This window comes from Lissotriton helveticus, chromosome 3_1 (assembly GCF_964261635.1).
Source record: "Lissotriton helveticus chromosome 3_1, aLisHel1.1, whole genome shotgun sequence".
In the NCBI taxonomy this organism is placed as follows: domain Eukaryota; kingdom Metazoa; phylum Chordata; class Amphibia; order Caudata; family Salamandridae; genus Lissotriton; species Lissotriton helveticus.
The window spans coordinates 1,853,831,941-1,853,849,688 of record NC_136061.1 but is presented as its reverse complement, the minus strand read 5'-3'; the positions used below and the strand labels follow the sequence as shown (position 1 = coordinate 1,853,849,688).

The 17,748-nt window shown below is 40.9% G+C and overlaps 1 protein-coding gene across 1 annotated transcript in view; it reads right to left on the bottom strand.

The window, feature by feature from the left end:
• POLR2L (RNA polymerase II, I and III subunit L) overlaps positions 1 to 17,748 on the bottom strand; it is a 70,668-nt gene that overhangs the window by 33,671 nt on the left and 19,249 nt on the right. The window contains exon 2 of the mRNA XM_078684039.1: positions 7,633 to 7,776. Coding sequence (XP_078540165.1) covers positions 7,633 to 7,727 — 95 coding nt within the window. The 5' untranslated portion in view covers positions 7,728 to 7,776. The remainder of the gene's footprint in view (positions 1 to 7,632; positions 7,777 to 17,748) is intronic.

Below are 17,748 nucleotides of genomic sequence, written 5' to 3'. Positions count from 1 at the left end.
TATCCCGATAGCCATAAGATCTCTTTAATGAGATTTTAACTTGCTGTATAAAACTAACCCCTTGCATCCTGGTTAATCCATTTTTGCTAAAACAAATACACACGAACAAACTCCACGTAATAAACAAAATGCTACACTCCGCACATACTATTAGTGCCATGGGAGCGACAATGAATGTGACTCAAAAATAGGTTATTTAGAGCCATTGTATTAATAAACTTAGTCACATTTATTACTATAGGGTAAGGGTCACAATGTTATTACCAGAGTACAGCATTTCTGATATAAACTCGGTTCACTGCTTCACAAATTGCATGCTGTAATGGCTTTTACACAGGGACACCAGTCACAATGCCTCTTCAATGGGATTTTATCTTACTTCATAAATGGAACCCATTGCATCATGGTTTTAGTTAAATTAAATTTTGGGGATAAACAAAAAATGGCAAGCCATACAAACATAGTATAAGGACTGTGTTATGTATTACCATTCTTGAGGGAGAGGATAGATTATGCATCATAAACCGCTCAAAGTTTCACATTCATGAATCACTGACAAACGCTCCTCCTCATTGGTAATAAATTACGGATTACACTGTGCACATTAGCAAACATACTAACAAAGGTACGATATGTACCCATGTCAGAAACCAGCAGTCAGATAATCCCATCTGCAGGTGGTAGGTAGATTCCTGGTTCACACACTAAAATAAGTATGCACACACATAGTATTTGGTATTCAAAACTAGGTGTATGGTTATTCACTACACACCATTTGTCTGCAGATCATTAGCATTAGAATTAGAGTAAAGATTATGAAGTTCTTATGCAATAGTTATTTTCACTGCTTAGCATTTAACATGTTTTAAATATGCAGATACATATGGTGAAATATGAGAATACCGCTGCTTGGTGTGGAGAGAGGAAAGGACTCAAGAGATGAAACAAAAAAAATTAAAGAAAAAGATATAGAAAAATAAACCGCTTCTCCCAGGCCATAGATTAGTTCAACCTTACTCTCACAACACTCTTAAGCTTTTTTTTTTTTTTTTTTAGTATTACTTGTTTAGCACACAAACTAACGCAAGTGACCTGGCTTTCAGAATATTCTAACCTGCTGCTTGTGTAGGCACTTAATTAGGTCACAAGGATAGCTACAGTATAGAATATACCAGAGAACAAATTAGAACAAGCATTTGCAATGCAATAGGTCTCGCATTAATTAAGTTTGAGCTATTGGTATTGCTAAATATTGCAACATCAATTGCAACAAAAGTCTATAAACTGTAGGCCCAAAAAATGTGTATGTATTTTTGTAGCAATGGTGGCATGCTGCGCAAATAAAGAATGGCATAGCATTAACGTGCCAAGGCCAGACCTAAAGGCTTTACCAATGCTTCTTACATCAATTCATTTATATGGCTCTTAAAGCAGTCTTTTAGTACGAAACGTTGAACAGGTCTGTCCTGTCGACTTTTGCGTCTTAACAAAAGAAAACAACCAAAATATATGTTGGCTTAATAACGGCAACTAACGTACAAGACAGCTTGTTGTTTTAAAAAAACAGGATACTGAACTGCTTTACAACTATATTTCCCCAAACTGCCCATTTAAAATGGATTCAGGTTAAAGGGATTTGCATCAGTGTAACTAAACCCCTGCCCAGACAAGGCTTCTCTCAGTCTTACAGACAGACATCAACCACATTCCTGCACTCACTCTGTCCAGCAGAGGGTTCAAAAGTGTGACATTTCAACGCATGACAGGCAGGGCTAATCCCAAAACAAAAAGACAAGCAGGTGAGCAGTGACAAAAAAGGTATTAGACAAAATCATACACATCCAGGAATGCTGAACGAACACGCAAACATTTGCACCGACGTATAATAAGCAATTATCCTTTTAAGACATTTAAGAAAAAGCCAAACCCTACCTCAAGGTCAGCTAAACAATGTCTTTAACCATAAGCAGGAAGCACGCCTGCTGCAGTGCCCCAAATCTCACATTGCTTGTGGGGGAACCACAGCTAGCTGTATAATTGCAATAAAAAAAAAGCATTGGCATAGCCAATAGGTCTCGCCTTTGGGACCTTACAAGTGTTTAGCCATACAACACTTGTTGCACCAAGGATATTGTGCTGGATAACTAAACACTTATAAGGTCCCAAAGGCGAGCCTATTGGCTATGCCAATGCTGGTTGACATTGGCTTCTGTATAAAAACGTACAGTCAACTAACAATTTGGAGCTCTCTAAAATGCTTCCAGAATATATGCCAATAAACAAAAACAAGATTGGCTTGGAGATATACATTTATATAGTACAATTATAGACAACTTGAAAAGAGATAGATATAAATTGGTCCGATTCTTAAATAGTGTTACAAAAGCTGCAGGTATATTATTTTTGCAAAAGTGTAGATTTTGGACTTCTGTGAAAAACTTACTCCTAGTAAACTTTTGGGAATTCCATTTTCACATAAGCAACTGTATATTTATACTTGCTCATGTGAAACGTGTTCAACAATAGCAAATTAATTTTTCTTGCACATCATTTTCCCCAACCCTGGAACAGTTTTACTCCTGACTTTTTCACTTTTCAGGAGTCAATTTTCAACCTTTTGGAATGTTAAGAGCTTGAGAGGAGTACTAAAACCCATTAAAAATATGCTAGTTTGTGTGCGCACAGAGAATCCTAGGGCATTCCAACCATGGATATCTACCACGTCCTTTCCACTTTTAGACCCTGCATGCAGATATGTGCCAAAATCAGAGCCTTGCTGAAATCCAAACTTCAATATAAAATGAACTCTGAAATAATCATAGAGGCTATTATTAGGCCTCTGATATAGTAAGCTGGTCACCTCACTGCATGTCAATAAAATATCGAAGAGGATTCTCTACAGGACAAACACATTTCTGAAGCATTTGTCCCTTAGACAAGGAAAGATTTTATAAAATTGCACACACCTGCAGGGCGTCCCGATTTTGGTTAATTGACTAGACAAAAAGGCGGGAAATTAATTAAGGGGCTGGGGAGATCATAAACAAGCTAAAGGGGGCGGGGTACCACAAGAGCAGGAGAAAAGCTATCAACAACAAAGCAAGCAAATTAGATTGACAAGAAAGTCAGCAATGCTAAGCAATGGGCTGACCTAAGCCTACTTTAAGGACTGGTATGGTTGTCAAACTCTAACAACAAACAGCTAACAGCTGATCTAAATAAAGGTAAGCTCTAAAAAAACAACCTTTGACAAGCAATTGCCAACTGAAGTCAACACTTTATTCAGCTCTGGCCACAGCAGGGGGAGGAAGCTCATGTATGGTTGCTACTAGGACAGATTCAAATAAGGTACCACCTTGGTACCATCACCACTACCATGTTCTGGTCGTCACTGCGGTCGGGATTCGCTAGGCAGTTGAAGCATTGAGGGAATGGGAGACCAATCCAACATATACTAAAACAGAAATCCGGTTCCCCAGTGCACCTTCTAAAAACATTTCCACAACCCTGGCTGCAAGAATCACTTAAGACAGCATCTATTTACCATCTGTAACTTCACTGATGGCTTCAAGATTCTTTCAATATACTGTATTCCACCAACATAAAAAGGAGAAGCATCATCTTGACTAACACAGAAAGACTGTACTCAGTGGTCCACAAATTATCATCATTAGAGCACTCACTGAAGTTATGCAGAGGAGGAAGCATAACCTGGGCAAACATACAGAGTTGAGGGAAAATATACGTTTACAGATAAAGAAACACAACTTTAAACTATATAACTAGCCATGAATTCAGGGAGCATTTTGCATTAAGATCCTTAGCCGTTGCTCAGCCCTGACTCTTCACCCAAACAAGTCATCAATGCAGGTGCAAAGGTTAAAGAATTACAGAAACGGCATATATAATCTCTTCCGAGGTGAAGATCATTTGGTGAAGCCTCGTTTGGCTCTTTCAAACTAATATTCACAGAAAGTCTAACGTGCATCACAATAAAGAATGGAAGCAGCACTTTGTGAAACATGTAGCTCTACGATCTGAATCGGGTCATCCTCTTTTAAAGATGCCGTCGATTTCATATTTGCATATCCATAGTAGAGGCGGAAAAGGAACAAGCTAGCAACAAAACAAGCAAACAAATCCCCCCGGCCCTCACTTACCTACCTCCGGCCACAGAAACGCTGGAACACGCTGTGACGCACACCGCAAGTCGGCCTGGAGCGCGCCTCGGCAGGAGTGTGACGCGCGTGAACGTGCACGTTGACGATCCCGCGCGTTCACGGACCTGAGACGGCTCGTGCACAGGTCTGGAGCTGCTCGCTCACTGCTCTGACTCCCTTGGCAGGGAGCAAGGCGGCTATAAGTCTCGTTGGCAGCAGGGCTTCGCCCTGCAACGCCAGCGAGACCTAAAAACAGACTACAACTTGCACCAGATGGCACTCTTTCCCATCAAGATTACTTGCACCATTGGAATCTCTTAATTGCTCCATCTATGGTCTGCAGTAATGTTATCGTACTAGAAGGACTGTAGAGATGCAACATCCATTTCCATGATTTCCGGTCAAAAAAGAGGACATGGTTTCTTAAAGTGTCACTTTTTATACTATGCATTAAAATCATTGCTAGGGTTTCAACCAAAAGAAGTCATTGTCAAGAAGAGTCTTTGAAATTAATAATTACAATTCTAAATCTCTCTACTCCCAAATCAATTCCCAGCACTGATACCTTACAACTGCCAACCAATCACAAACTGAAGCATTCCTCTAGACCCTTACTTGCCCCACTGCAGGCTCATTTTAAAATACAAGATCTCACGCGAATAGGAGGGCCCCAGCTGCCTTGCCAATCCACATTGAGCACTTTATGCTCACCCACACAAAGGGGCGTTGCTAAGCCAACCCTAGACCTCCTAGCTTTATTCCACGTGCTACCTGCTTTTTGGCAATATGAAACTTCCCTTGCTATTTGGGAAGTACCATGAGAGGAGTAGAAAAAGTAAAGCATGTACGAAGGGCTTCATTAGAAAAGTAACACGTGTTGTGTTACCAGATGTTTCCATGCAACTGATAAATCACATTTCCGATGTGGGGCGGTTTAGAAAGATAACTTTCCTTAACAAACAAAGAGTTGTTTTCAGGGATCTGAAGTCTTAGGGCCATATGTATCAAAAAGTGATTTAGCGATTTTTTGCGAATCGCTATTTGAGAATCGCAAAATGCTATGTATGTGGGATTTGCAATAAATTTTGCGAATCCTACATATTCCTTAATTGTGAATAGCAAATTGCGATTCGCAATTAAAGAATACCTTCACATTCATTCCTATGGGCCTAGAGGCCCATAGGAATGAAAGGGAAGACATTCCCAATTTGCGATTAGCAATTAGCGAATCGCCAATTGAGAATGCAATTTCAAGGGTGCACGGGTGTCAAAAGGGAACCCTGTTGCACCCCTGAAATAAGCATGGGTGCACATGTGGCGCACATACATACCCTAAGGCCATGTATGTGCTTCACATTGCACTTTGAAAAATGCTAAAAAGTGTATTTTTCAAATAAATCACAAATTACCACAACTTGAAGTTGGTGGTAATTTGCGATTCCTTAAGGCCAAATTGCACTTTTGTGGTGCTTCTTGCATTACATTTAAGGAATAGCAAATTTGTGGATGACTTAAATGCAATTGCAAAATAAGGAATCGCAAATTTTGCACGCAGATTTGCCTTAATACATACATACATACCATTTGGAAAAATTGCGAATTTCGGTGTTTGCGAATGCAATTTTGCTTGATACATATGGCCCTTAGTCAGCTTCAGTAGAAACAATCAGACCAACTACTGTGAAAACAAGGACTTGTAAAAACATTGACCCAGACTACAAACTTGGTGCGTTTGTGCCCAGGACATATACAGTCCCAAAAATGAAGGGCTTGGTTAAAGTAGCCTACTAGGTAATCTAGGTCAGCTGTTCTTAACCTTTTGGCTTCTGTGCACCACCATTTAATCATTACTGGAACTCGGGGACCCCGCACTGAATCACGACTGGAATACGGGGACACCCACAGAGTAATTATTGGAAGCAGAGGGCCACGGGCTAAGCATTTTCGAAGATTTAAATCGCAAAATAATACACACAAAAATACAAAAACAAGCCTTTACTAAACAAATATACAAATTAAGAAATATTTTATCGAATTCACAAATGACTACTTAAAAATTCTACGTTTTAATAGGAAGTTTGGAACTTTTCCAAATTCAATTGAGGCCATACTGAATTCTGTTTAATATATCTGCACTGCTCCCAGGAATCAGTCTGAGGACACAAACTAAAGTTTTAGCCTCCATTTTCAAATTCTGCCAAATTTACAGAACCTTTTTTAATTTTCAGTTGTTCATTTTGCTTCTTTATTTATATACACTTTATTAATCTGTTAATATTATTTACTTTCCGAAGCAGTCACAGACCCCTTAAGTAAGTTTTGCAGACCCCCACGGGGCACCAGACCACAGGAACCATTGACATGGGTTACAATTCTGCACTCTGGGAGCCGAGCCTATCGCATTGAGGCAAGTAAGTGCCAATGCATGGTCTCCAGCACTTTTCAAAATAAGACAACTGCCCTCACAGAAGTGCTTAGGAAAATGACGAAGTAAAACTATCTGCACTAGCTCAATATACGGCCAACACTTACATCTGCTTGTGGACCCAAAAGGATTTATTCTCGAGTCAGCTGCCTGTGGTCAGAGTCCAGCCACTACGAGAGGGGGGGGTGGAGGGGTGCCAGACTCCTAAACCACAGGATTTTCCCTGGCCTAGTATCCCTCCGATTGAATATCTGACATTTTTAATCCTAACAGGCCCAGCTATCTCCAGATGGACAACTGTTCGTGCCCCTAATGCCATCTATGCTTTACGCTTCTGCTCCCCTCATGCCTTGCATTATTTTACTCGCTACAACCTTCCGGTTTAGTCAACCAGACATATGGATGTGGAATCTCTTTATGCAATACCTCTCAGACAGCCAGTGTGGAATGAGCATTTTGAGGCTTTTTTTTGTTTCCTTTTTACCTCCCATCAAAAAGCTTCTTCCTCATTCCATCTTCCCCACTCAGTGCTTTGAAGTTGCCTCTGACCTGCATTAAGTGTTTTACCAGCAACCAACATATCAGACTAGTGTGACTTTCTTGGCTTAGGATACGGATTTGTTCAAGGCCTGAAATGCATTTCCCATTCACAAGAACAACATTTTGCAGTAAAGAGTTCTAATTTATAATACACACACACTTTGTGTTTATAATACTGGGCTCAAAACTGGCCAGCAGTGAAATGCCCCTTGCATATACAGCCAGGTTCAACACTATGTCACACACAGTCAAGGACATACTTAGGACTGTACGTGTCTCATCTGTGCTGATTAACACATCTCGCCACAAGCACACCATTGACTTTAGTTGTCACCTCACACTCTTATCATTCTCTTAATCTACTAAATCAATAAAACTGAAAGTGATAAATGGCCAAAAATACAGAACCGTAAAAATCACAGTGCGAAATGGTGCTCTTGTGTAAAATGTGAAAAGCTCCAAGAAGTACCGGAAAGGTGGTAACTATAGAACATTAAAAATGCATACCCTTCTGTGTATTCCGCCTGCAACAGTCCGAGATATGCCTCCCATTTATTGCCAACAATCTTTCCACAGGTGAAACACCTCACTGGGATAATCATGATGATTCTCAGCACTTGGCTAGCAGGAAGAGAGCTGAAGAGCTTGTGTCTGTAGAGAAAGCAAAAAAAAAAAAAAATGCATTACTGAACATAGCCCAGGGTTTTACAAAGAGAAAGAATTGTTGATGCACTGCAGGTTTTTGCCTGGAAGTCATAGTTTGTAGGGATTGCAGTTTTCTACCTCCAAGACGGCAGCTTTAAGGTCACACTATTTTCGCAAGAAGAATGTTTGTATTTTCTCCATGCTTGGTAATGGAGCACAATATTTAATGTTCAGAAACATCTCACTTAACTGCCTCTCTGCGCATCTGTATAACCAAACTATCATCCCCCTGGACACTCATTAGAAAAAACAAAGAAGGTTTTGAGAGCTGCCGAAGTTGTTCTGGTACAAGAGCTTTACACCCAAATCCCAGAGTGTTTAGCCCATGCTTGGCAGGTGTGAAGCCGGATTCTCCTCGGTTATCTAATCTAAGAAGACCTGACCCAGTACCCTGAGATAAAACTTTTGCTGGAGGTTTCTCAGCAATTTGATGAAAGGGGCCTCAGAATTTGGCCTCAGGAAGGAGGAGGGAAGGAGATGGTTCAGCCGAGCGGTGGTGGTTAACGGAAGGTTGAGGAGTGGTAAGGTGGGAATGGAAGGCTAGGTCCAGCTATACTGTAAGTTTAGTCTTTGTTGCTCTAGAATTGATCTCCCCATGGGTTGCATGAGACATTCGAGCATTGTCTGGTATCGGACTATCATTAATACTCAAACCTTCAATGTCCCTGCATATGTTCAGGCATATTTCTTCATAAAATACATATAAAGAAATGCCCAACCAAAGACATTTTGTGCGCATTATTGGCAATACATCTCCTACATTCCCAGCCTGTAAAGTAACCTGCAAGTACCAGGACAACAACTGCTTTTTGAGTTAATTCACAACTTTGTGTAGCCTCTACCGCACAATTAATTTTGTATACACAGCAACATTACTATTCTGGGCCACGCGCTCTCCTTTTCTCACCACTTTGTGTGGACTGAAACTTAGTTCTTTTCTGTAAAATAATTATGTATATTGGGGATGCTAACCCACATTTTCGGACCAAATGCTTTCTCTTCTAGTGTTCACCTCAGGCAGCCTTTGCCACAGATCTTGTTTCAAGTCACAAGCAGTTGGCAGCAGCTCGTCCCCATACCAATTACATGCCTGGTCTTGGGCAAACACCATCTAGTGTCTGCCTGCACTCTCTATTTGCAACTATCAGATGAGAGATCTTGAACAATCTGGCTTTTATGAAGAGTAAATCTGGACTCGCACAATAGAAGCCAATAGGGTTGTTATGCCCAAAGAAGTCTGAGGTAGTGCAGTTGCACGGAAACTGGATGAAATACGGAGAACCTTTTCTGTCAAGTTAGAGAACAAACCAGCCTATCCACGAATCCTTGATCTCCCTTGTGGAGATCCCCTTGCTTTGGCCAAATGCCACATACATAGTCACCAGTGAGAACAACGATGTCTACATAGTAACCACTGACTTGTTTAACTGGATTCAGGTGCTATGCTCCGGGGATTGGGCCACCTGACATTCACTAGCTGGAGGCCCCTTACATTGTACCTCAGAGACCGTCAGTCAGGCCTAGGACATCACCCCATCCAGATGCACTATCCCTAGTCAGCAATTGAGCCATGGGGGTGCATGTCTCTTGTCCTGCATACAGGGCTGGGACGTTACACCAGCATGCATTCCTTATCTGGGTGTGTTTTGTGACATCAAGTCTCCAACCTTTCGGACTACAGGAGGATGGTATTGGCCCTGTGAGTTTCCACTACTGGAGTCCCTCCCTGATGAAGGATCAAGCCGAGCCAGGCAGCTGCTTTGCCAATTTGCTACGACCGGACATCACTGAAACTTGCCTTGGTGCATGTGCTTCTTCGGCTGGTCCAGAATGTAGACTCGGCACCTGCTGTGGATACCCAGTAGATGCTCTGAGCCTTCAGCAAAATCATCTGCTGTGCTATCCCCTGCATGAATCTTAGACTGACTAATTTGTACACCAATAATCCCAGTCCTTAGCTTTGACTATTGAGGTACTGGCCCAGTGCTGGAAAAGAGGGCATATATTTCTTAGTGGCGGTTTTAGCCCCCATCAAAACGCTTGCTTCAGATGGAGCAATAGATCAGTCAAAAGACAGTGAATAAGCCTCACTATGAGCCTGCAGTTTCCAGACTGATGGGCAACAAATGTATCACTTGTCACCCCTTCAAAGTTAGTCTAATTGTGTTTTTTTTTTTAAATTCTATTATTGAGGATATCCCACCTGAATGATAAGACTAACTCACATGACCATAAAGACCAGATTTTTCCTGACTGAAAAAATTAGGAGTTCATTGTTCGGTTTCTAAAGAAAGCAAATGTTATTCCATCCCGACAGCTGTGGTCTCCGGCTAGGGCTTGACTGGTGCACTGCAAGGGATACAGGCCATCAATAGAGAAGGAATCAAGGGGAGATAGAACATTTATCAAGCATTTGCTCCATTTTAAATACTTTAAGAAGATCATCAAATTGGGAGAGGAAACCCACTCCCATTAATATCAGTGCATTTCAGGTGTGCATTGTAAATGGATAATAGTTGTACTGTTGGGGTGCACAAAATGGTGGGACAGTCACAAATTCCATGTTTTGTGATACTTCATGTTATTACCATTTGTATAGCGCCTTCTACCACTGATAGGACACAGTTGTCACTGGAGATTTACTCAGCCAGATGTGTGCAGCTGTGACTTTCATATACTGTAAATCACTGAAACAAGATCTGTTGTGCGTGATTCGGGCTGCTTGCTGCCAGCTTCTTGTTACTGGGGGCATTTGGGACACAAAGGGGGGAATCGTGCCCCCAGGTACACATGAATTTTTCCCTTATTTGCCATTATTGCACCTCAACAAATTACCCACAACCTCACCTGTCATACCCAGGGCCACTGGAATTATGCGACAGGGGAGGGCCAAATGGGTTGAGCAAATTATGTGGCGCAATGCAGAACACATTGTGATAGTATTACTTCATTCATTTGTTATTTTTACACTGGTTAACACTACCTGGGCATCAGTTGCACCTCCTTAGTACCAGCTTACTACCAAAATATGGCAATAATAAACAGAAAAGGTGACCAGTCACAATTTACAAATGGCCTTCCACTGCACAGTAACACGTGTTGCTGCGTTTAGTAACTTTTGAACCGGTTGAGCTAGAAACAATTTTTTTTTGTTGAAATCTTCTAATTATTTAGCAGATGCATTATGTGGCAAATGCGGCATATCTATAATTATTAGAAAACACTACATCCGCACATTCACATAATTCCATAGTCCCTGGTCATATCTATGCAACCTAACAATACCTAATCGCCTGTAGGTCATCTGTTAATATCACCAACCAATGCATGAATTCCCATATCCCCTTTTCCACTAAAGATCACACTTAACTCATATTAATTTAATATAGAAACTGGTGTGAATGCTTGGCATGGTTTCCTTAAGAGTGCAAGACTACTCCCAATAACCAAAAATAAGCACCACCCGCGCCCCCCCAAAAAAAACCAAAATGCCTGCTGTAGTGTTATATAAAATGAAATTACAGTAAAATACACTTTATAAAACACACTAATAAGATGAGTCAGTTAGGGCAATCAATTCTAATTTATACAGACTGCATATGGTTTGCCTTATGCTGCTCACAGTCACATAAGAAAACTGCTATGGTTCATGTCTATTAGCCAGTCCTGTACCAATCCACAGCAATAAACCTCCCTCGCAAACTGAACAGTAATGGAATAAAACGGAGATCTGTCAAATGCTGCTGGCCAGCAGAAGATGTTCATTTAGTTCACCACTGCAGGTCCCAACTAGTTACATGCTAGAACTGCATTCTGAATCTCAAATTGGCAATCAGATATAGAATGACAGAAACAAAGTGCATCCCGGCAGATCTCAGATTTTCCTCAAACCTACGCCTGCTCAGGAAAATAAACTTTACACAAAAAAAGAAAAATAAATCTCTTAATGGACAACCCAGTACAGTAACCAGCTAAGCAGAGTGGCTCAAAGCTGCTAGCTTACTGAAAACCATAAACTGCAGGCCGGTCTCACACTTCCTTATCCATCACAATGCTAAGCACAGCGTCCTATAACACATTAACCACACCTTCAGGTCCTTACTCACAACATGGAAACACTTCCCACACAGGATTAAAACAAATACAACACCCTTCCAATCACACACCTTTTACGGTGTATGGTGCTACCCATGTAAGAAAGTGTTTCAGTGCCCCACATGGGTTTAAGTAAGTGCTATATAAATGCGGTTTCAATACAACAGAAGGAGACTATACTGGTGACACTTTAACATGTTTCGTCAGATACTGAATTGAATATTTGAAGCCAATCTTGACTATAGGATACACTATGCAATGACTGTCTTCTTAAAGTATTTTAGTTAAGAAAAGTACAACAGTGCTTTACTTAAGGTGTTAACAATAAAAACTCACGGTCTTTTTTAGTAAAATCCTGCTGGTTACAAGTAAATTAGTTTAAAATAAATGCCCTCATACAACATTAATTATTGGGTGGGGGTCGTAGGACATTAGAATGGGGTGATTGAGTGTTGATAAAAGTGGGGACGAGGGAAAACAGATGTTCAAGATTGAGCCCAGATAGTTATCACTAATTACTAGGTCACTCAACAAAGCAGAACCGATATCAAACCTGTGAATTACTGCATAGGATGCTTACTAAAGGCCAACTTTCATGGAATAAAATCCTTCATAAATATCTTACAAGAGAGCTCTCCAAGCAATTTCTAAGACTGCCGTTGCTCATGACGTGACCTCAAAGTATCTAGCACAAGAAGGTTAATATATTTTCCCCAACAGATGAATGTAAATTGGAAAGTGCATCCCTAACTGATTTAACAATACCTTCTTTTACTGACTTAATCCTCTCTAGGGCATTACGGGGAGTAACATTTTTATGTTAATTCCAAAACATGTGGAATGATGCCAATGCTATTTTTACAATTCCAGCAAGTACTAGATTTAGTTGGTGGAAGCATACACATAATTTTTTTTTTAATTGCCTGACAAAGGTATCAATCTGGTCTTGAAAGCTAGCAATATAAAATATCAGTAAGCCTTGTAAAATGTTTGATCACAGCAAGATCTCACAATATTTTTCCACAGACTATTAACTAAATGTTTTGTTTGGTCAACATTTTATGTGCTACTTTTTTCAATTAAATGCAGGGTTTGAGAGTTTCCAATTCACCCCTCTAGGTTACTCATACATAACACACTAGATAAGAGCCATACTTTTTGTTTAACTCACTATCATCAGAAATGGGATTATTAATTTGGGAGGGAGTACTTCTACCAAGTCAATAAATCCACACTGATTAGGCGAGAACCCAGTTCTGAGAGAATTGCTGTGAAACTCCTTATAGTGATAACCCAAACAGGAAACCCAAACAGGAAACCCCCAGAGACATGCACGATAGCTTGTAGCAGTACCAAAAATTTCAGAAAGAAAACACCACAAATTTATCGTCCTACAAGTATGTCTTACATCATACTTCTATCCATAAATACTTCATACTCCCCATCGCTTAAAATATCTATATTTCATCAATACTCTTTACATTTAAGGAGCTCTTTAACTTTATTTAGATATTTACCAGTGGCACAGACTATATCTAAATTCATCATTCCCACTAGGAGGCTTACAGTTTGCATCCTATTTTTAAAATCATATTTTTTTTTTTAAATCAGGCCTAAAATCTCTCTTCATATATCTAACGTCCTCTGGCAATTTAACAATATATGTAGAATATCACACGTAGTACCTAAAGTGCAAGTGCATTTTCCATTGCTATTTATCATAACTTTTTTTTACCCCTTTGTTCATGTAACAAGGGTTTATCCCAATTCTCAATCGTAGCACTTCATGCCTTAGCTGACAGCTAGGTAACCTATCGATATAGGGATAATGTAGATAATTTTTCCATGCTGAGGCCATACGGGAGACTGAGCTTTTCCGTGATAGGTACTCTTGATCAAGAGTTCGAGACACTTCTAATCCTAGAATCCTAAGATCTTTCTTATCCAACTTAGGTTCAAGGGAATGAGGGCCCCACTTTAAATTTAACACACCATACGCTTCATTAATTGGGCTCTCGTCTCTTTTGCCCAGGTCAGCTCACTGTTGGCAATTTCATTTTTGCACCACTGTGAGATGTTTTGGTCCTCACCCAAACCTAGCCGCTGCCAAAAACGTAACAAAGACATACAGGCTATGATACTCCATGCAGTGGTTTCCAATTCTAATCTTGCTGCCTGTACCACAGACAAACTTGGCAGTGAGAACAAACATTTAAGGATATTTCCCTCCTCTTTATCCCATCTATTTTTGCGACTTAAATAGAGTACCTCTGCGCCATACAAAAATTGTGGAGGTACCATTGCTTGATAGGCCTTTAACATCGGTCTATCAGACAATTCTCCGTATACACTATTAAATCTTTTCAATCCCTTCACTGAACCAGAAGCCCTCATTTTTAATGCATCAAGATGGGTATACCAATTAAGGCTACTCACAAACCACATCCCCAGATATTTGTATTCTGTTACTTTTTCCAGTATCTCTGTGCCCAGATACCAGGAGAACTTTGTTTTACTTCTTCCAAAACACAGGATTTTGGTCTTTTCCATGTTCACAACCAGTTTTTTTAATTTGGCAATATTCTTTTAACAGGTTTAATTTTCATTGCAGACCAACCTCCGTCTGATCCATAATGACCAAATCATCTGCTTATAATAAACCGGGGATATGGTTTCCTCCTAATTTCGGGCTGGCCCCTCTAACCTTTCTTAATTCTAAGGGCAGGTCAGCTATAAACAGGGAAAAAAGCAAGGGGGCAAGCCGCACCCCTGTCTTAGCCCATTACCAATCTGGATCCTCCTGGACAATCCTCCGTTCTCATCCAGGATTATCTGGGTCCAATGTTTAGTGTGAAGGGCTTGGATCAGGGCCAATACATTGTTTTGAATTTTGTACCCTCACATGGTTGACAGCAACTGCCCTCTGTTCACCAGATCGAAAGCTGCACGGAAGTCCACAAAGCAGCAGAACAAATTGCCCTTCTGCTCAATCGACTTCCACGCAATGGACCAGAGAGCAAAACAGTGATCAACCATCAAATGACCCTCTTTAAACCCTCCCTGTTCTAGGGGCACTCTGTTTTTCCTTTGTCCAGTCCTTGAGCAGACCCAGGATTACTTTAGCAAACACTTTCGCCTATGTCCAGGAGATTTATTAAACGGTAGTTTTTAGGGGAGTTTACATCACCTTTTTTATGTATAGGTCTTACAATTGCCCCTTTCCAACTATCTGGCACGTCCCGTGTATTAAGAAACCCCTGGAACATATTCGAAAAGAACTCGAACCACCACTCTGGGTTCGTTTTTATAATCACAGCCGGCAAATTATCTGGACCAGCGGCTCGCGTTAGGTTTAACCTGGATATTATACTTCTAATATGGCTGGGGGAGAAGTGCTCTTTTACTTCTTCTCTTACACCAGGCCATACGATGGAATTTATTTCACCCATCCTTGGCCATTACCCGTAGATTTCCTCCAGATAATCCTTATCCTCTGGCACCGAGCACTGTAAAGACCCTAGTACTTTGCCAGTGCTTTCTTGTACTAGTTTCCAGAAGCCTTTCACATTTTTTCTTCGATTACCTCAAGTAACTTCACCCAGCATCTGTCCTTAGAAGTTCTTTTTTTTCTCTAATAATTGCTTTATATTTTGTCCTTAAATTCCGAAGGCTAAGTAACAGATCGTCATTCAGTCTCCCCCTTAGGCTTCTTTCCTTTTGCCTAATGCTGGTTTTTACTTTGCGACAATCCTCGTCAAACCAAGGCTTATTATTAGTATGTAGTTTTTCCTTACTTACCCCCCCCCCCCCCCAATATGCATTTTCTTCCAATGGGAAGGAAGCAATTGTGGTGATTACATTTTACACAGTACATAAGTCATATGTTCTATATGAGAGTTCCTGTGAGTACAATACACAATTCGAGTATAATTAGTTGCCATCGTATCAGTTGTTTAAAGGGTGCGACAGGAGGCATGCTGTCAAGGGTCCACATATATTCTTCTTGGTAACTCTTCTGCATAGAGTTCTAGCTGTGATTGACAATACACAATTTCCTGAATCCAGTTTATGATCGTGGGTTTAACTCTGCACTCCCCGTGCAGGGCTATGAGTCTTTTTGCTAATAATATGGCCACAGCTGTGTACTTCCTCGAAGCAGGTGACACATCTTTGTCCTAGCAAGCAGATTGCTGGGTCGCATAGTATAGATTCTGATATCATTCAATTTTGACTAATAGCTTGACATGTCCATGCCAAATGAATGAAGTTAGCTCTCCACTCCCACATCTGATACACCGATCAGCTCATATCCCACATTTATATAAATTGGAAGGTGTGTTATACATTTGATGCAGGAACTTAGGTGTGTTATACATTTGATGCAGGAACTTTAAATTAATGATTCAGGAGTTGCAATTAGAGGGGAGACGATCTGCCTTGTGCAACAGAATCTCCAGTCTTCCTCACCCAGAGGGTTTGTCAACAGTGTTGCAGCATTCCCTTGCCTTCTCAGTGGTCTGTGGCCTATCCGCCTGTACTAAAATATATAAGTGGGCAATGAGATGCCTTTGCGTGTCAGTGGTGAGGAGTACCTGCAATGCTTTGAGCACTGGGGGCACATCTGGAAAGCTGGGATAAAGCTCCCACAATGCCGCTTTAAGCCTGTACTATATTAAGGTTGTAAGTGGAGATTACCTACTCGCATTGGTAAATGCATCAAGCGTTATTAATGTACCCCCAGGATAAACATCTACCATCCTTAGTAAACCAGACTGTGCTAGAATTTTCAGTGCAACATCTTCTTGAGTCACTGAAATCTTAGGGTGTAGCCTTAAAGGCATCACCGGTGCATACAGTGGCAGTCTCCTAACCTCTTCACCCAGCCTCCGTCATGCCAACAAAGTAAAGTGTTGATTTCTGTGTGCATTATGTTCTCTTTTTTGGGAAATAAGAGTAGATAGTGGAGTAGGATGGGCATCGTCAAATTTCGACACGATATGTGGTGCACATTCATGCGTGGGGCCAATAATGCACGAAGTGTGCTTGTGTACAGAGGTAGTATAAATAGAAAATCGGGCGCATTAAATCCACCCCTGCCGTACGGCTATGTGAATACATACCAGTCGATTCTCGGCGGTTTGCTGGTACATAATAGTGTATTGAAAAGGGGCTTGAGCCTCTTGAAGTGCATAGGAAGTGTAATAGATATTTTGACAAAGAGGTACAGGAGCTTGGTCAAAATTGCCATTTTTAGCATCACAACACTGCCCGCCAATGATGGCATTCTTGCCCAACGTGAAACTTTATCTTCTAGCTTAGACAAGGTGTGTCCATAATTGTCTAATATCACCAATTCAGGATTTCTATGTAACCATATCCCCATATATTTGACTGGCTCAGTATCCCATACCTGCGGGAACTCCAAAATGCACTTTGGAGTCACCAATGTAAGCAGAAGACAACCAATTTGGAGCAATTAATACGGAGCCCTGAGAAATATTAAAATCTTACATATTCCTGCATCACCGGTGCCCAGTTGACAGTCAGTCCATGAAGATCAGGAGCCTTGCCATTTAGGAGCTTTCGAATTGCCTCCTTAATATCCTCAAATGGGATAGGCTGCATGAGGCACTCCCACCACCTAGCTCGAGCTATCGATTTATTTCATCCAGGGCAGCAGTGAGTCTGGCACTGTACAGATCCGCATAGAATCTCATAAAGGCGGCTAATATTTTTGGTGTATCGAAATGTGCCTTCCTGGCTGCCTCAATTATTTTCCCTATATGCCCAGGGTCCTATAGTGTCCTCAGCTTATGTGCCAAC